This window comes from Budorcas taxicolor, chromosome 4, assembly GCF_023091745.1.
Source record: "Budorcas taxicolor isolate Tak-1 chromosome 4, Takin1.1, whole genome shotgun sequence".
NCBI lineage: Eukaryota > Metazoa > Chordata > Mammalia > Artiodactyla > Bovidae > Budorcas > Budorcas taxicolor.
This window is the reverse complement of record NC_068913.1, coordinates 71,603,450-71,621,888: the sequence shown is the minus strand read 5'-3', so window position 1 is coordinate 71,621,888 and position 18,439 is coordinate 71,603,450. Positions and strand designations below refer to the sequence as shown.

At 37.8% G+C, this 18,439-nt stretch overlaps 1 protein-coding gene across 1 annotated transcript; it reads left to right on the top strand.

Moving 5' to 3' along the window:
- The first annotated feature begins 937 nt into the window (after positions 1–937).
- CBX3 (chromobox 3) lies at positions 938–11,739 on the top strand. Its single transcript, XM_052638834.1, has 6 exons — positions 938–952; positions 2,106–2,151; positions 4,963–5,105; positions 7,202–7,364; positions 9,800–9,894; positions 10,448–11,739. The coding sequence occupies exons 2-6, from the start codon at positions 2,128–2,130 to the stop codon at positions 10,572–10,574; spliced, it is 552 nt and encodes a 183-aa protein (XP_052494794.1). The 5' UTR covers positions 938–952; positions 2,106–2,127; the 3' UTR covers positions 10,575–11,739.
- The last annotated feature ends 6,700 nt before the right edge of the window (positions 11,740–18,439 follow it).

Here is an 18,439-nt window from a genome sequence, read left to right as displayed (position 1 = left end):
TTTAAGGCCAGCACTGGTGCTGGACGTCAGTTGCGTAAAAGGGCTCTGTAAATTGCGGAAGGCTCGAGTCCTGCGTATTTCTGTCTCTCGGAATTGGGGACTGCCCCCGCAGGGCAGGTGAGAAACGGTCGCGCAGTTTGAAATTAACGCTGTTGGGAGGAGCTTAATCCTCAACCCAAAAGTCCAGCCCCCGCATCCCGGGAAGTGGTCCTTACAGCTACGCTTCGATGGCTTTTCCTCGGTCCCCAGTTTTAAAAAAATCTTTGTAGTCTCTTCCACTGTTTTCCCTCCCCCACCTTCTATCCTCCCCTCTCTGCGCGGAGAACCGACTGGCCCCTTCCGGAAACACCCGAAGCGACTTCTAGTCAACAAATTACACTTAACGATCCACCACCCTAAGCCTGGCCAATGTTTTTGGGGTCCACATTTCAGGTAGTCGAAAGTGGTGCTCGTTCTTAGTTCCCGATTCCTCCCACCCACCCCCAACGTTTGGAGGCACCCAACCCCACGGGCGAGGAAGTGGGCGGAGTCCTGTTTTGGCGCCAGTCGCTAAGGCGGTAGCAAAGCAGGAAACACCTCCGCTGAGTAGACTTAGGTCGCGGCCCTCAGCTCCCTCCTCGCCCTCCCTTCGGGCGACCACCAGACGCCACGCCGCGAACTCTAAGAGCCGCTGTCACCGCCCCCTGCTTTCCCCCCTCCCTCGGGCCCGGGCTCGGGCTCGGGCTCCCGGCGGGCACTGCGCGGCGCGCGGCCCCACCCCCCGGGGCGCGCGCCCACCCCGCCCCTGGCGGCTGCCTGGCGTGGGCGGTGCCACCTTCCCCTCCCCCAGCGGCGGCCCCGCGCTCAGCGCTGCTCCCCAGCCCCCCTCCCCCTCGGATGTGACTGGAGCTTGAGGCGCGCAGGGCCGGAGACGTCGCAGACCCGGGACCCGGAGCAGCTCAGAGGCGGTGAAGTCGGTGTCTTTTTTTTTTTCTCTAGCTTTCACTCGGTGGTGTTGCTTAAGATACCACATAAGCCCGAGACCCGCATTTCCCCGCTTCCTATCCTTCCTCGCCGGACCCCGAGTCAGGACCTGGCGGGAAGGAAAGGAGAAGCGAACAGAGACCCCGTGGCGGGCCTGGCTTCGGGCCGGCGTCTGTAGTTGGTTTAGGGGATGAGACTCTTCACAAGGTTGAAAGCTGTGGCGCCAGCCGCCTTATTTCTAGACAAAGCGCATTTTTTCCTCCCCTCCCCCATCCCGGACGAGGTTGAGGGGGCCTTCCTTCCCATCCCGTGCTTGGTCGGCGACTTGGGCCTCCAGGGAGGGCGGTGCATTCTCCCGCATCCGCGCAGCCGAGTGTCCGCAGACTGCGGCGGGCGCTCCGTTACGTGGCCGCCGCCGGGTGGGGAGAGGCACGGGCCCCGTGGCGCAGTGCCCTTGAGCCCCCGCGCCGCGGCCTTTGTTTCTCCCCGCGGATGCGCTGACCACGAGGCCCGCGCTCTCGTGTGGCGGGGTTAGGGGCCGGGCGCTATGGCCTCGTTAAGCCGGGTGGGGTAGGGGTTTAAGGGGAGCGGATGAAAGTGCAGAAATAACTGATTTGTTTTCAAAAGTGGCACGAAATGTAACTGGAGCATCTCGGTATGTTTTAGTTTTTCAACTAGTGATTGGGAAGGTCTCTAAGAAGAAACCAAGTTAGAATTAAATTACATAGACGACTCTTCCGATTGTTAATGTCTTAGAGGGAAAATTCACACTAATTATTGTAATCGATTGGGCACTTGTCTGATTTTGAACCAGGTTATTTTGCTAGTTTTTTAAAATGCTGACTATGGTTTAAATGGGATTCGGATTGGAAAAAAAAAAATTGTCAAATTTTTACCCTGTAAAGCTTTCGCGGATACTAGGTTCTCAGTAAGGTTGTATAGATAAGTTACAGCACTGATATACTCTCAGGCACGTATCGCTAGTTTACGCAGAATCTAAAACTGCTTCTCTATGGATTTGTATATACGTTTGATGACATGAGCTAACTAGGTGGGGGTTGGAATCCAAACAAAAACTTATGTGTAGCTATCTTTTTATGTCTTACAAACTTCTTAACTGTCATGCATTTTTCTAGTAATAGCTCTTCAAGTCTGCAATAAAAAATGGCCTCCAATAAAACTACATTGGTAAGTTAATGAAAACCTAAAATATTTAAGGATCTAACTCAAACTTTTTTCCTCCCAAAATTATAACTGCATCTCTGTGGTTGGGAAATTACACCCATATATAGTTCCAAGTCCCCTCTCCCCCACAACTTAATGGGGAGAAGTTAGGAGCATAAAAGGAAATTATTACATTCACTTGACTTCATAGTGTTTCGATTCATTTAAAGAAACCTAATTTTGGGAGGGTAGCACAATGAGAGTTTTACCAAGTATTTTTATTTTGGAAGAAAGATACACAAATTTATGTGACATGGAAGCAGGTTGCAGGTATAGACAGACAAAGTAATAAAGCCTTGTTGATTACTGTTCTCTAGGTTACTCTCTACTGAATTCTAGAGAAAGCAGGTATTTTCAGTATTGCCCTGTTTAAAAAACGGATATCTTGTACAGTTAGATTGAGATGAAAGTCGTGTCTTTCAAATTGTTTTGGTTACTGTCATGTTTCAGACGTGCTTATTCTAAAATACAGAAGAACTTTAAATCATTGCAGTGCAGTTTTTTTAAATACTCAGCATGAAAAACATCACACATGTCCAGAAAAGAGAGAAGACTAGATCTTCTGAGCAATTTTTTTTCTCTCCAGCAGTTCTTAAACCCACAGTTTGCATTCTTAGGTTTCATTAAAAGTTCTACAGATTGTTGACATATGTGTTTTCAGCCTTGTTAAGTTACAGATTTTAACTTAAGCACTGAAATATTCACATAAAAATCACGAAATTCAGTTATGGTTCCCACAGTATGTAATTCTAATAGATTGTGTTAATAATTGCAAGTATATGAAGGTTAGTGTTTTAACATCTAAATGAGCAAAACATTTCGTTTTGGTTTGTAAATTCTCCCTTTGGGTTTCACAACAAAAGGATAAGTTGGTGGGTTTTTTTGTTTGTTTCATCATTAGATTTGCACTTTTAAGTCAGACATCCTGAGAAATGTTTAAATATGAAATATAAAGCCTGTCTGGTGGCATTCTTTATTCCCATGCTTTTGGGAAAGCCCAAAGCATCTTCTAACACTTCTCAGGAATGAACTGTCTTTGAAATTTTGTAATCAGTAAACCAAAATGTAGATAATTAAATTGGCTTTACAATCACCAGTATCTTTAAAGTATTGGATGGGAAAGGAGCTACCTGTCCCTGAGACTGTGGGGATAGATATATAGATACAAAAAGCAAATAGATGCTTCTGTTAAATTGCTCCTGCTTACAGTTTGATAGTCTTCAGTATCTACCTTTCATTTTAAAATAGTTTTGTTAAGTGTTGTGAGGTAATGTGTGCTTTAAGTGGGAAAGTGAGTGGATTTTCTCTTGAAAAAGATGAGCATTTGAAACTAGCTTATGAGTGCTATAGTAGTAAATATTTTGTTTCCTCTGCTAAATTTTTTTTATCTTTTAATTTTCTGTGTTTATTTTGTCTCTTCTTTACTCCGTTAACCTCTTTCTTGGATGTAGTTTTGTTGTTCATTTAGGATCAGTATCTAGTAAGCTTTTGTTACGTTAATTTTTCTTCTTTCTTCCCACTGCCACTACCTTTGTTGTATTGTACAGAGGCAGAAAGTTATTGGACTGAGTACAATATCCAAGTATCTTGACTAATGAGAGTTGTACGACCTAACATGGAGAATGATATCCAGCAAAATCAGATGCTGGCTGCATTATTTAAATTTCACAGGATTTTTATTTCTTTCAAAGGATATTTATTTAGAAGTGTGTGTATACACTTCTAAATGATTATATATTTTTTGATGTCCTTTGTAATCTTGAGGCATTGGTGTTAATTTTCCTGCTTTCATGCAATGTTCGGGATGACTTTAGTAATTGGACAATTAAGATTTTTTTAAAAATAGCACCTCTTTTAAGGTGAAATGATTCCAAGATGAGCATAATGTGGGGTTTCCCCCCTTAGTCTCCATTTTGAGTTATTGGAAAGTAGAGGGATCTTGGTGTCCTGCTTCTCTCAAATAGTGTTAAACACACACAGACACACACACTTAAAACCTTGTTTTAAGTGAATTTTGTTGACCAGTTTAGAGTCTTTCTCTTGAGAAACCAGGAAAAAAAGGTTTTTTTTTCTCATTAGAGAATTAAAATGATCCAGCATTTTGGCCTCTTGAAGTTAACAGTGTTATAGATTGTTCCAAGTGGTCAGTAATATCTACCAAAATTATGGGGAAACGATTTTGTCCTTAACCTACTTATGGTCTCCTTGGTTGACCCTGCAATTGATATCAGGGTTCTGAACCACGTTTTCGTTCTGCAGCTATCTTTTCTCTTTATTGTTCAGATTTTAACGTTGGTGTTTGAATTGAAAAAGGGGGTCTTACTTAGCGTTTGGGAGCTATATTTTTAATGGGTTTATGGTTCACCTAATAAGACCTGTCGCTGTTATTCTCCTTTGTATTAGTCTCTAGTAGTTTTCTAATAGTCTCTTTTTGCTGTCTTGTAGTTACAGTGAGTGAAAACTCTACTATACTTGGTCTTGTAGACTATGTAGAAATAAAACTAGGAAAAGATAAAACAATTTTCAAGGGAAATGTTTTTGATGAATTATTTTAGTGAAGGGTAGTGGGGGATAGGTTTGAGCTAAACCCACAGGATCAACCATTCCTTTATTTTGCTGATTATCTGTTAACTTTTTCAGAAAGTGTTTGCCTTGGGATATAAAAGTGAAAATTTAGGTGTTAAATGCAATGATGATATCAGCAGTTTTAGTCTTTAAAATGTACTCAAAAATCAAACAAAAAGACATTTCTTAAATCTCTCTCTTTTGTTTTAGCAAAAAATGGGAAAGAAGCAAAACGGAAAGAGTAAAAAAGTTGAAGAGGCAGAACCTGAAGAATTTGTAGTAGAAAAGGTGCTGGACCGCCGTGTAGTGAATGGGAAGGTGGAGTATTTCCTGAAGTGGAAGGGATTTACAGAGTAAGAAATCTCAGTGCTTTTATTATATGTTTAACTGTACTTAAGTAGTGTTTAAAATTTGTTTTTAGCTCAAAAATTGTTTTATCCATTTTTTCATAGGTTTCTTTGAATTTAAAGGCACCTATAATTCAGGGTATCTTGTTTAAAGAGTCAAGGCTTTAGCCTGCAATTGTAAACAAGTAGATTTGAGACTAGTTGATTACCTTGGAGAGTCAAATTTATATAATTATATAGAGTACAGGTTGCTTTTTTTAATGTAGTTGGATACTGTGCTAATTAATTGTTTCCCTACAGTGGACATTAAAAAAATACTGAAGCTATATAAGGTATACTAGTGGGTCTTAAACAAAAGTGCTTATCATAATTCAGATCCTACCCTAGGCTTACTATTCTCCTAATCTCTTAAGTAGAGCCTAGGTATTTTTTAAGTGACCTGGTTCTTCATATTCCCTGTTACTAATTGCTAATAACAAAACAGTCTTTATAATGTTACTGTTTTGTGAATAACTTACATGCAGAAATTATACTCACTTTATCATGTACAGTTTACTTGAATTCTAATCTTAGACCACAAAAACAGCAAGACTGAGCAGTGACTATTGAAAATGGATAGGTGGAAGTGGACAACAGTTTTCTGAGCTTGGTTGAGATGGGGAGTATGATGGTTCTCTTATCTACTGCTGCTTTTACCATTCACATTTAAAATCACCTCCACAGCAATTGGGGAATTATGATTTGAGTGGAAGGTTTATGTTTCTCTGTTCTATTTTTGCAGTACCCTTAGTTGAGCTTAAATGTATATATGTAAGTTTGTGGTTTAGGCACTAGAAAAAAATTTCTTACAATTAGAACCAAGTCTGCAGTATTTTAAGTAAGACTTAACCAATTTGCTAAAGAAGTGATTACCCTCATATGGCAGACAGTTTTGTGGGGTTTTGTTTGTTTTATCCTATGAGGCTTAAAAGCTGTTTGTCTCTGTATCTTACCCATCAAAACATTGGAAAATTAACTCCTCCCTCTTTCTCTCCATGGTTGAGGCCACTAGTGTGACTAAGGACCTGCTATCTTCTGTATAATGTATTAGGTAATATTTTATTGAAATAACATTACAGAACGGGGGCTCCACTTTAGCTCTTTCGTCCTCCTCCACTCTTAAGTCTGCCAATTTTAGAGTCTCGGGACATCAACAGACCTTATTGTAACCAGAGGTTTAAAGCATCTTTCCTAGCATCTTTAAAATGATTCATTTCACTGTGTGTAGTTCTGTAAAAGTTTTTTGGATCAAAGCACACAAAGTTGGCAATCTTGTCACAAATGTTGTAGGCTGATCTCACTTTCACATTTGGTAATTGACATTCATTTTCTTTCCAGCCCTTCTGAAAAACATGAAAATGGTCATCTTGGCCTTATATCAGAGATTGGCAAGATTTTTCCCTAAAGAGCCCAAAATAGAAGACAGTGTGAGCTTTTGGGGCTTTGGCTTTCTGTCCCAGCTACTTTGTGACTATAGTACAAAAGCAACAGTAGGCAATATAATAAACAGTGTTCATAATAATGCTTTTGCTTATGGGTCCCAAAAACATGATTTTTATTTTGAAATTTTTCCCCAACCAATTAAAAATGTAAAAAAAACATTTCTTTTTTCATTTCCCACTCTGAGTAGAATTGAAATACTGCAGCAGAAATTGAAAATACTGTCTCATGTTTGAGAATGCTTCTGAATTACGTTTTTTAAAACACAGTATTGGAGGCCTTAACCCTAGGCACTATCTGATAAAGTAATTTGGGGTGGGATCCAGAATTCACTTTTGTGAAAGAAAGAGAGAAATTCCAAAGTGAGTTGTCCATATAACTTGGAAAAATATCAGCTGCATTTATTCCGCTAGTCAGGTTCAGTTACTTGGGAGGTAATACAACACATTACCCGCTTAGCACAAACTGTGGAAGTAGACACAAAATGAAGTACAGATTCTTCATGTAGGGGGTAGGAGGTAGGGGGAAGTATCTGCAGTACAGAGGGCTTTTTGTCGGGTATTATTAAATTGATCTGGACAGTGGTTATTAACCAAGAACTTTTTTTTTTTTAAACGACACAGTGCAGACAATACTTGGGAACCTGAAGAAAATTTAGATTGTCCAGAGTTAATTGAAGCATTTCTTAATTCTCAAAAAGCTGGTAAAGAAAAAGATGGAACAAAAAGAAAATCTTTGTCTGACAGTGAATCTGATGATAGCAAATCAAAGAAGAAAAGAGATGCTGTAAGTATAAAACATTGGCCAGCAGACTGGCTTCTTTGTAAAAGGATGGCTTGATTTTTTAAAATACTTTTTAAGACACGAGTACTTCAAAAATATCATTAAAAAGGCTCTTTAAATACTTAGGATGAAAGGAGAGGCATGATTTAACCCTACATTGTGTAAATGTCCAGTAAGCACTTACATTTCTTTAAATCATTGTGCTACTGTTATTTTGGGTACATTGATGGATTTGGCGCCAGATGAGACAATTTCCTCTGATCTAAACCAGCTGTATTAAATAAAAACAATACAAAGTGATACAATACAGTGAAAACAATCTACATCACACGTTCTGATTATCAGTCATTAGTGAGTGGTAGTGACCAAAACTTTGGTATATGATCCTTGGTATTCCCAAAAAATACTTTGATTTTGAAGTATATAATCTTGCATAATAGTTTTTTTATTGGCATGAATTGAGAAAACTGGTTCATTCACTGCGTGTGTATTTTGAATCAACCTTTGCTTTATTGGTTTCTCTGTGGCTTTGGGCAAATTATATCCTTGCTTCTACCCTCAATTTTAAAACTGATTATACTTGCCCTGCCTTTTGGCCTAACATGGTAATTTCGGGAAAAATCTTGGGTCTGAATTATATCTAGGCTTGGGGACCTAATATACAATACAGATTTATTGATCGGGACTTTGGATTTAAACATAGGTAATTTGAACTATAAGTAATTTACAGGTAGTCCAATAACTTAATGTCAAGTCTGTCAAGATCGTAGGTGTATTACCTTTGTTTTTATAGAAGGAAAACAGATGGGGGCTACAGATTTGGTTCTGAATGCTTTAGCAACCAAAGCAAAAAGGTGGCAATGTTAAGAATCATTTATAAGTAAATTGAAAGTCTACCACGTGCTCCATAGAAGCACCATTTAATAACAGTGTTGTTTAGTTGCTAAGTCCTGTGGTACTCTCTTGGAACCCCATGGACTGTGTAGCCTGCCAGGCTTTTATGTCCATGGGATTTCCCACGGAAGAACACTGAAGTGGGTTGCCATTTACATCTCCAGGGGATCTTCCTGACCCAGGAATCAGACCCCCATCTCCTGCATTCACCAGTGAATTCTTTTACCACTGAGCCACCAAGGAACAATGGTTATCCTGTATTGTGCCCATGTAATGTGCCAGGGAGTGTTCTGAATAACTAAATTTGCGTTTCAGATACTTTGAAATATCTATGAAACAGATAGTATTAATAGTATGTATTTTATGGAAAATGAACCTGAATCACAAGTTAACTTTCCCAAAGCCACAAAGGTTAGGGGCATCATTATAACCTAGGCAGTCGGACTCCAGAGCTTGAGGTAATGATGTAAAAGTCTCATGGGGAGAAAAAGGATTTGTTACATTCTAGAAAATGGCAACCCACTCCAGTACTCTTGCCTGGAAAATCCCATGGATGGAGGAGCCTGGTAGACTGCAGTCCATGGGGTCGCTAAGAGTTGGACACGACTGAGCGACTTTTCACTTTCCTGCATTGGAGAAGGAAATGGCAACACCCTCCAGTGTTCTTGCCTGGAGAAACCCAGGGACTGGGGAGCCTCGTGGGCTGCTGTCTATGGGGTCACACAGAGTTGGACATGACTGAAGTGACTTAGCAGCAGCAGGAAATTCTCAAGGATCCCAGAAAACTTGTTTATATGGATTGTAACTGTCAGTACTAACTGCATTTGAAATTAAAGTAGAAATTTATAAAATACCTTATTTTCAGTTAAGAATAACAAGGCCTGGCATTTTACATTTTTGCAAATTTTGTCAGTGTTTGTCTTAATAAGACTTTAGTTCAGTATTCAGTTTGCTGTGATATGTTGCTTGGTAGAAGTATGTGAATATTATGTGAAGTCACAGATAGATGAAAAGAGGAGATCATGAAGATAAATAGTCCAGAAGATTTTCAGCATCCCTGGGGGTCCCTCAGACCACACTTTTGAGAGCCACAGGTTTATTTTTATAAGGTTTGTTATCATTCAGATTGATTACAGCACTGATTACTGTCGGTTTTTTTAAACTTTTTACAGGTTTGCTATTTATAGTTTATGCTTTTAAAAATATGTAATTTAGACTGATTCCTAGAAGTAATTTGAAATACTTTCAAGAATTTATAATCATTAATTAAAAATAAGAGATTTGGGTTTTTTCCTGCTTTGTGTCTTTGAAAAAAATTCTGTTTTCTTGATTTATGATTCAGAATGTTTTTATAGACATCCAGATTTATTTTTTCTGCTTATAAGTTTAATGGAAATTAAAAGGTGTTTAGTACTCTTGCTCTAATCATTGTTTCACTATCAGAAGGCTATGTGTCCTGAAGACAAATTGGAAGTTAATATTAGTTTCCTCTATGATGAAATATGTGGAAACATTTATATAATCATTTAACTTTTTCTGAACAGGCTGATAAACCAAGAGGTTTTGCCAGAGGTCTTGATCCAGAACGAATAATTGGTGCCACAGACAGCAGTGGAGAATTAATGTTCCTCATGAAATGGTGAGTGTGAATTGCTGTTACATTTTAAAGTAAGAATAGATATGTTTTTTATTTAAAAAAAAAAACAAGTTGTGAATTTTTTAAAAACCTATCTATCTAGGCTTTATAAATAGTTCACAATCATTAGGTAGCAAGTTGGTTTTAGTCACCAAGTCGTGGCTGACTCTTTGCAACCCCAAGGACTATTGCCCACCAGGCTCCTCTATCCATGGATTTTGCAAGCAAAAATACTAGAGTGGTTTGCCAGGGATTAGACCTTTGTCTCCTGCATTGGCAGGCAGATTCTTGGCACTGAGCTACCAGGGAAACTCTAGGTAGAAAGTAGTTATCTGTTGAAAGAATGATTTGCTTTTACTTAGCTAAAGCAGAGATTGGCAAACTGACCTGTCTTAGAAAATGCAATTTTATTGGAACACAGCTACAAGTAACCACATAACCCTCTTGAAGCACTTAAACATGTTTTGATTGAATTACGATTTTTAAAATGCATGGTTATCACTTGACAAAAAAATGTTTAGGCTTTTTAACTGAATACTTTTTTCTCTCATGACAGGAAAGATTCTGATGAGGCAGACTTGGTACTGGCAAAAGAGGCAAATATGAAGTGTCCTCAAATTGTAATTGCTTTTTATGAAGAGAGACTAACTTGGCATTCTTGTCCGGAAGATGAGGCTCAATAATTGTTTGCATTGCCTTTTATATATATTTATATATATATATAAAATGTGGGTCTTGGTTTTTTGATTTATTAGTGTGAAGAAATAACTACATTCTAATGAAAATCAGGTTTGATACGTTTGTTTCGAAGTAATATTGGGGAAGTTACATTGGGTTTTTTGTTTTTTTTCCATCTGTAGCACTGGTTACTTTGAACAAATAAAAGCTTTCTGTAGTTGCCTCCTTCAGTAGGAAAGAATTTGATACCATGGTATATTATTTCCTCAGCATTAGAGAACAGTTTTTCTAAATGTTGGAGGAAATCTCCATAGTCATTACTCAATCAGAATTTAGAATTTGCATTTAACTCATATATGCCTGAGGACCATTCTAAGTTTTTTATATGTGTATACATAAAAGACATGTAAATTGTTTGGGAGTTAATTTTTTGTTGTGGTTTTTGTTTTGGTAAATATATTTAAACAACAGCCTTGCATAACCATGGATAAGCCCATGTTCTGGAATTACATCATTTTGAGCAATATAAGAACTTCAACTTAGATTAAAAATTTAAGTCTTAACCTTTCAAATTAAATAATTTTGCAATTAATTAGATAAATTAAGGAGTTTAAATTGGGTAATTTTTTAAAGCATCCCTATCAGAATCTGCATATAAATGCAGTTTTATATGCAGAAACCCTGGAAAGAGAATTTTTATCACTATCAGCAACCTTCCCAACCGAATGAAAAAAGAAAAATTCTAGTATGTTTTAATATAGCAAAGCAAAACTTAGTTAAATGGACACTTGATGGTTCCTTTTGGTGAACCATTGTTTTACAAGAAATTGAAGTCTCTGTGCTATATTTAGGAAATGTTGTGATGCATGGGATGTCTCAGATTTGTTCATTGAAACCTAATCAGATAGTTTTAAAATATTGGCAGTTTACAATCTACAGGAATAAATGAGTGAACAAACTTTTCTAATCTATGCTTGACCTACATGTTTTTTCAGACTTGACTCCAATCCATTCCTTACACAAAGGCTCAATTTTCTCAGTATATTGGGTACTAGTTCAGCAGAAGCCAAGAAAAACAATAACTTTGTAGTAATCAGAATGTTATTCAACTGTATATTGTTTACTTTATTGTAAATACTGGTGAACAGTGGTCAATAAATAGTTTTATATTCCTTTATGTGATTAGACTTTCTGTTTTCTTTATCTGGTGACCTTTATGGTGGGAGTAGAGACATATTCATTGAATTAATAACATCATGTTTATAAATATGATCAGTGATATCACTGATAGCTTACCATGGATGATGTTGGATTTGTGATCTCCGAAGATTTAGCTTTGGGACCAGGGACCAGGCTTGATCACTCAAGAGCTTTTGTGTAGCAGAGTTTTATTAAAGTAAGAAAAGGGACAAAGGAAGCTTCTGACACATCAGAAGGGGGATGGGGAATGCCCCCCTAGCTAGTCTTATCAAGGCCTTATATACTCTTTTCAGACCCACTCCCAACAACATCTTAAATTAAGATCAGAATGAACAATTGATTTTACTAGACCCACTCCATAATATACATTTTAAGATGACAGGATTAGTCAGAAGGTTTTTTGTTAAGGAGAAACATGTCCTCTAGCAAGATAACATTGTTATATTGTCTAAGACAAAGCAACGTAGAAAAGAATTTGTCCTTTTCTCCTTGAGAGCCCCAGACCCCTTTTCTCCTTTTCTAGGGCTCCAGACCTGTTTGTCCTCGGGAACCCTGGACTTCTTATCAACCTACCTAGGAATTGACTCACCACTTAAGGCATTAGAGTACCTGTTTTAGACCCTTTGAGTTTAGTAGTTTTAACTGGAATATGTATTAACATGAAAAGATTTTCTTACTAAAATATAGTTTCCAGTGATGCTTAAGAGGAACTTTTTTCATCAAAGTGAAATTTTGATATTTGTATCTAAGGCTGTTGAAACTGCCATCTTAAATCATAGGTATTATGAGGACTGTTATGACAGACACATTTCTACTAATTTTGAAAGTTTATACAGAGAAAAGGAAAAATACTAAACTGTTTGTTAACCTTTTTCTAGACCTACTGTTTGCTCTGAACAGTGGGTTTGTATGTGATAAAGAACTTTTTGTTTTGATCAGAAATTGATGACCCTGCATTAAGCGTTAGAGCATTTCTGCAAACTGTGTTGTCCATGTATTTTAATATTCCTTATGTTGTATGTTTCTTGTGGGTACTTTAAAAAGTCACAAACTTGAATGGCCTAAAACAACACATTTGTTCTAGTTCTGGAGGCCAGAATTCGAAATACAGTGTGAGGGCTGGTTCCTTCTGGAGCCTCTGATGGCAAAATCTGCTTATCTCTGTTCCTAGAGGCCATCTCTTCCTTGGTTTCTGGCCCCTTCTTCAAAACCAGCAGTGTAATGTAGTGTCTTAAATTATTTTACCTCTCTGTACTTCAGTTTCCTCATCTGTGAAACATAAATCATGATGAAATAATAATTGTGTGAGACACTTAGTATTTTGTAAGTGGTAATAAGAATTTTTTTATCTGATTTTAATAGGGACACTGTAAGCTGTTGTATGGAGATTCCCCAACTGAATCAGTTACTGGGTATGAACACTTAGGTTGTTTGTAGTTTTCTGCTTTTAGATGATTGTGAACATTTTTTACATAATGTATAGTAAGACTTGAGTAGATACAGATGGATTCCCAGAAATTTTTGAAGTCAAGCTTGTACTGGTGTACTCTTCTATCAGTAGTCATTATCCCACATCTTCATTTGTCCTGCAGATTAATACTGAGTCTGATTTTGTTGCGAGTCCAGTGGCATCTTGTTTTAATTTGCATGTCTGATATTTTTGTTGAGCATCCTTTTCATACCGTTTGCATTTCCTTATTGGTAGTTTTACAAATTTTTTTTAATTGGTGGGAGTTACTTATGTAATATTTTTGTGTTGCAAATAATTTTCCTGCCAATTTTTTGACATGATTTATGAGATCCTTTTGTTGTAACAAATGTTATGTAGTCAGCTTTTTTAAAAAATGTATTTGACTGCACCAGGTCTTAGTCACAGCACGAAGATCTTCCATCTTTTTTGTGACATGGGTTCTTTAGTTGTGGCATGCAGGATATAGTTCCCTGTCAGGGTTCAAACTCTGGGCTCCCTGCATTAGGAGCACTGGATCTTACCACTGGACCACCAGGGAAACTTGTCAGTCTTTGTCTTCTGGATTTCATGTCATATTTGAAAATACCTCTCCCATTCTGAAGTTGAAGTTACATGGATAGTCTTAAAGTTTTATCTGTTTTCATTTTCTCCCTTGCATTTTTATAGTCAGGTGTTTAGTCAAAAGATTTGTTCCATATTGTGAACATTTCTGATTTTTGTTTTCCAAGATGGACATCAGTTCCTCTGAAGAAGTCAGATGTGTAGATAGCAGTTTCCCTGATCTCATGGATCAAAAAAAATAATGCCACTACAAAAAAAAAAAAACTTGCCCCATATATAAAACTGAAGTTTTTCATAAAAGGCCTGAAATGTGTTCAAATACCTGGACAGATTGGCATCAAGGAAAAGATAAAAATATAAGTTGAATGTGAATAGCGTGTGTGTTTGTATGTACACTGTATGATGTGCTTAGCTGCTCAGTTGTGTCCAACAAATTTGCAACTCCATGGACTCTGTGTAAGCCTGCCAGGTTCCTCTGTCCATGGGGATTCTCCAGGCAAGAATACCAGAGTAGGTTGCCCTGCCCTCCAGGGGATTTTCCCAACCCAGAACAAACCAGGGTCTTCTGCATTGCAGACGGATTCTTTACTGGCTGAGCTACCAGGAAAGCCCAACCATATATGATACATCAACCCTTTTCTGTTAAATAAATGAATTTGTACCTTTGAGCATTTGCTAAACAAGCGGAGCAATCTTAACAACTTAAAGCGCCAGTAGGTGATTTGGTATAACTAAGAAGGTTGTAGTAGGTGCCTATCCCATTAATAATACTTCATACCTCAGTTCTCCTTATGAATGTATTTCCTGTAAATGTGCTGCACTACTCAGATACATAACAATCTTTAGCATATCTGCTAGTAGAGTATAAGGAAGGAGGATTTAGGGTTGTTGGGTCTTATGGTGGGGTTTTATGTGTGTGTTCTAAGAATTTATGTCAAAAGATTTCTTCAGGCAATCATGTTAACTGGAAAAGCACAAAAATATGAAATTGTGTTCATCGAATCTTTACCATTACAACCCATGTTTTTACTGTAAAAGCAAGCAGTATGAAAATCTCCCTGATCACACATAAGAATGGTTTCATTCTTAGAAGAAATACTCTGATAATTGAATGACTACTGGTTTTTATACTTTATCACATTTAATTCTCAAAATAGCCTTCTGCAATAGGTGTGATTGACCCCAGATTACAGGTGAGGAAAAAGGGCACAAAAAGGCTGAAGGAAGGTCAAGGTCAGTTGTATGAACCAGAGCATTAACTATGGGAATAAAGAGAAGGGGACTGGCTTGAAGGTAAGAGTTTTGTCCATATTAACTGCCCAGTATATGCTTGTATAATAAAGTGGTTTTGCATATAAAATGAGGTGATGTGGAGGTTAGGAAGAAGGGGATCCAGAACAATTCCTAAGATGCCATTTTTTTCTGTAATGGATGACAATGTCATTTAGTGAGAAAGGGAAGCTAGGAAAAACCTCAAGGGGGGGAATATTAAAAGTGGCTTTGGACATATATTGAGATATTCCTTTGGTTAGTGCATTAGTACACATATTACGTAATTTGGCCAAAAGTGGGAGATACCCAACTCAAACATTGATAAGGGAAGTTACTTGCTGGCCTGGAAACAAAACAATAGTGGTTCAGAGCATGCGTTCTGAAGCCTAACCTATTTTTCAATATTCTCATCCATAAAACTAGGAGGATGATCATGACAGTTTTTATCTCAGGATTTTTCGGTATTCAGTGAAAAACACCTAGAGCTGAATCTCCAGTACTTAATAAGAACCAGATAAATATTACCATTCTCCACTGTAAACCTCAGGATGACTGCAGCCCTGGACTGGCACAACCCCAAGACTCACCATCTCTGGTTATTGGCTCTCTTCTTTGGAACTGATTTCTGCAAATCAAAAACAAGTGCTCACAGCTCCCAGGTCTCCAAGTCTGCTTCTACAGAAACTGAATTTTTCTTTCTCTGATGGCCAATTCAAAATCCTGTAAGAGATCTGCTTGGGTTAGATGCCCTCCCTGGAACTATCAACTGTAACCAGAGGTATGGAGAAATACAATTAGATCAATCACTGGAAGAGTGCTTTCCAGAAAAAATGGTACATATTTTTTATGAACAAAATGTATAATTATCGGGGGAAAATTGACCTGTAAGAGTAAGACAAGAACATTCATATTTAAAACTGCTTTTAGCTCTGTGACTGCTACAGGAACTGGAAGTTCAAAGGAGACCTCTCAGCATGGCCATGTGGTGCAGGGGTCTCACTCTCAACGATCTAGGATTCTCTCAGTGATGTCTTATTCTTCAGTGGTTCTAAGTTGTTCTTGTCAGGGGGAGCAAAGTCAGGAATGGACTATCCTGCCGTCTTGGTGATGTCATTCTTCCCATACATTCAATCTTTTATCATTATTCATAAATCCTGCATTTTAGCTTCTTAAAGGAGAAAACGACACTGAAACTAAAGTGACCTTTCATAGCAACCTTTTTCGTTACCATGATACTCCAATATGACTATATATATCAGGCTCATTGGTATCTACCATCTCCTACCTCTTCCCCTGATGCCTTTACTGGATACTGATAGCACCCTAATACAATGTCCTGAAGTAGTTGTTGTGGTATGTTATATTATAGCTTATATTTTTCTCCAAGTTCTCTTTTTAGTATCTCAAAGCTCTTAGCCATTGATGAGCAGTAGGAGAGAATCAAGAGGCAGATGTCTGGGTAGGGGCAGAATCTAGATGAGAATGGGCACTGAAAAATTTGAGAATGTGATTAATAAGCCAAAAAAGATACATATTACATTCAGGATTCAGGCCTGCACTTAACAAGGCCTTTTGGTATTTCAATAACTCAGTATCTTTGGATAGATCCCAGGGTGGACTCACTTTTAAGTAAATTCATCTTTCTAGCAAATAGTGTCACCATAAGGTTCCTACCACACCTTCTCATTCCTCTGGTCTCTTTATTTAGCTTTCATGGACATTTAATTCCTCTGCACCAGGAATTTCAGAGTTCTAGAAATTTATCTCTGATGTGCTGAAAGGGATAAGAGTCTGTAAATTTTGCAGAGGGAATACTGCAGCTATCATGCATTTTGCTGTACAGAGTGGCAATACAAAGGAAAACTCAGTTTTACTCTGAAATCCAGTTTTTCTCCAGAGAAAGCCATGCTCAGCAACTTTCTAGCACCAGAGCACCTAATAGGAGAGGCTTCTTAAATTATATTTTCTTATACTATCATAGATAAATAGAATACTGATCTCACTACAGGTGGGTGTTACCAATTGAAGGCAGAAAAGAACTCTGAACTTTTGTTTTCTCTTCTAGAATGTAAGTGTCATGGAAACAAGTACTTGTCTTTTTCACTATAGTGTGCCTAGCCCCTATAAGAGGGCCTGGCATCAGCTTGAGGAAGGGAATGATAGGGGGGTGGGGGGAGACTATTTAAATTTGGGCTTGTAATAAATATAGTGTTGCTACCATTCAAAAATTCCAAAAGGATCTGTCAAAAGAGTAAAATAGGTATGGGGAAAAGGGAACCCTCCCACGCTGTTACTGGGAATGTAAGTTGGTACAGTCACTATGGAAAACACTATGAAAGTTCCTCAGAAAACTAAAAATAGAACTACCATATGATCTAGCAATCCCACTCCTGGACATATACCTGCACAAAATTATAATTTAAAAAGATACATGCACACCTATGTTCACAGCAGCACTATTCACAAAAGCCAAGACATGGAAAACTCCCCTGACAGATGAATCGATAAAGAAGGTGTACATATATATCATGGAATATTACTCAGCCATAAAGAAGAATGAAATAATGCCAGTTGGAACAGCATGTATGCAACTAGAGATTATCATACAGAGTGAAGTAAGTAGGAAAGAAATACTATATGATATCACTTATACGTGGAATCTAAAATAAGACACAAATGAAACTACAAAGCAGAAACATACACACACATAAAGAACAGACTTGTGATTATCAAGCAAGAGGGGGAGGGACTGGGAGTTTTAAGCTTGGAATAGATGCAAGTTATTGCATTTAGAAAGGAGAAACAAGGTTCTACTGCATAGTACAAGGAACTATATCCATCCTGGGATAAACCATAATGGCAAAGAATATAATAATGTGTATATGTGCATAACTGAGTCATTATGCTGTATAGCAGAAAGCACAACATTATAAATCAACTATACTTCAACAAAAAATAATAGCTTAATTTTTAAAAGGCAAAAAATAGTAAACCCCTAAATTGAACAAGCTCTGTATATGGGCCTCAAATTAAGACTGAAAAGGGCAAAATTATATATTTTAAAATTTAAAGTTCTGTAGTTTGGGAGAGTCAAGTACCTGAATTAATAAAAATACACCTGGGAATATTCATTCTTTTTCTGTTTTTTCAAAATCATGAAGCCTACTTTCATTTACCCCCACATAATTTGCAATGGTCTCCCTTGTGCTCATCAATGTTTTTTAAACCTCTGATAATTTCTATTCTCATTTGTCTAACCAGAACATAAGTATTTGTCTTCAGTAGCAAATGCACATTCCCCATCCAGCATATATATTCCAAGAAAAGTGGACTCAAAGGTCCTAGTTTGCTGTTTTGAGCTGAAAG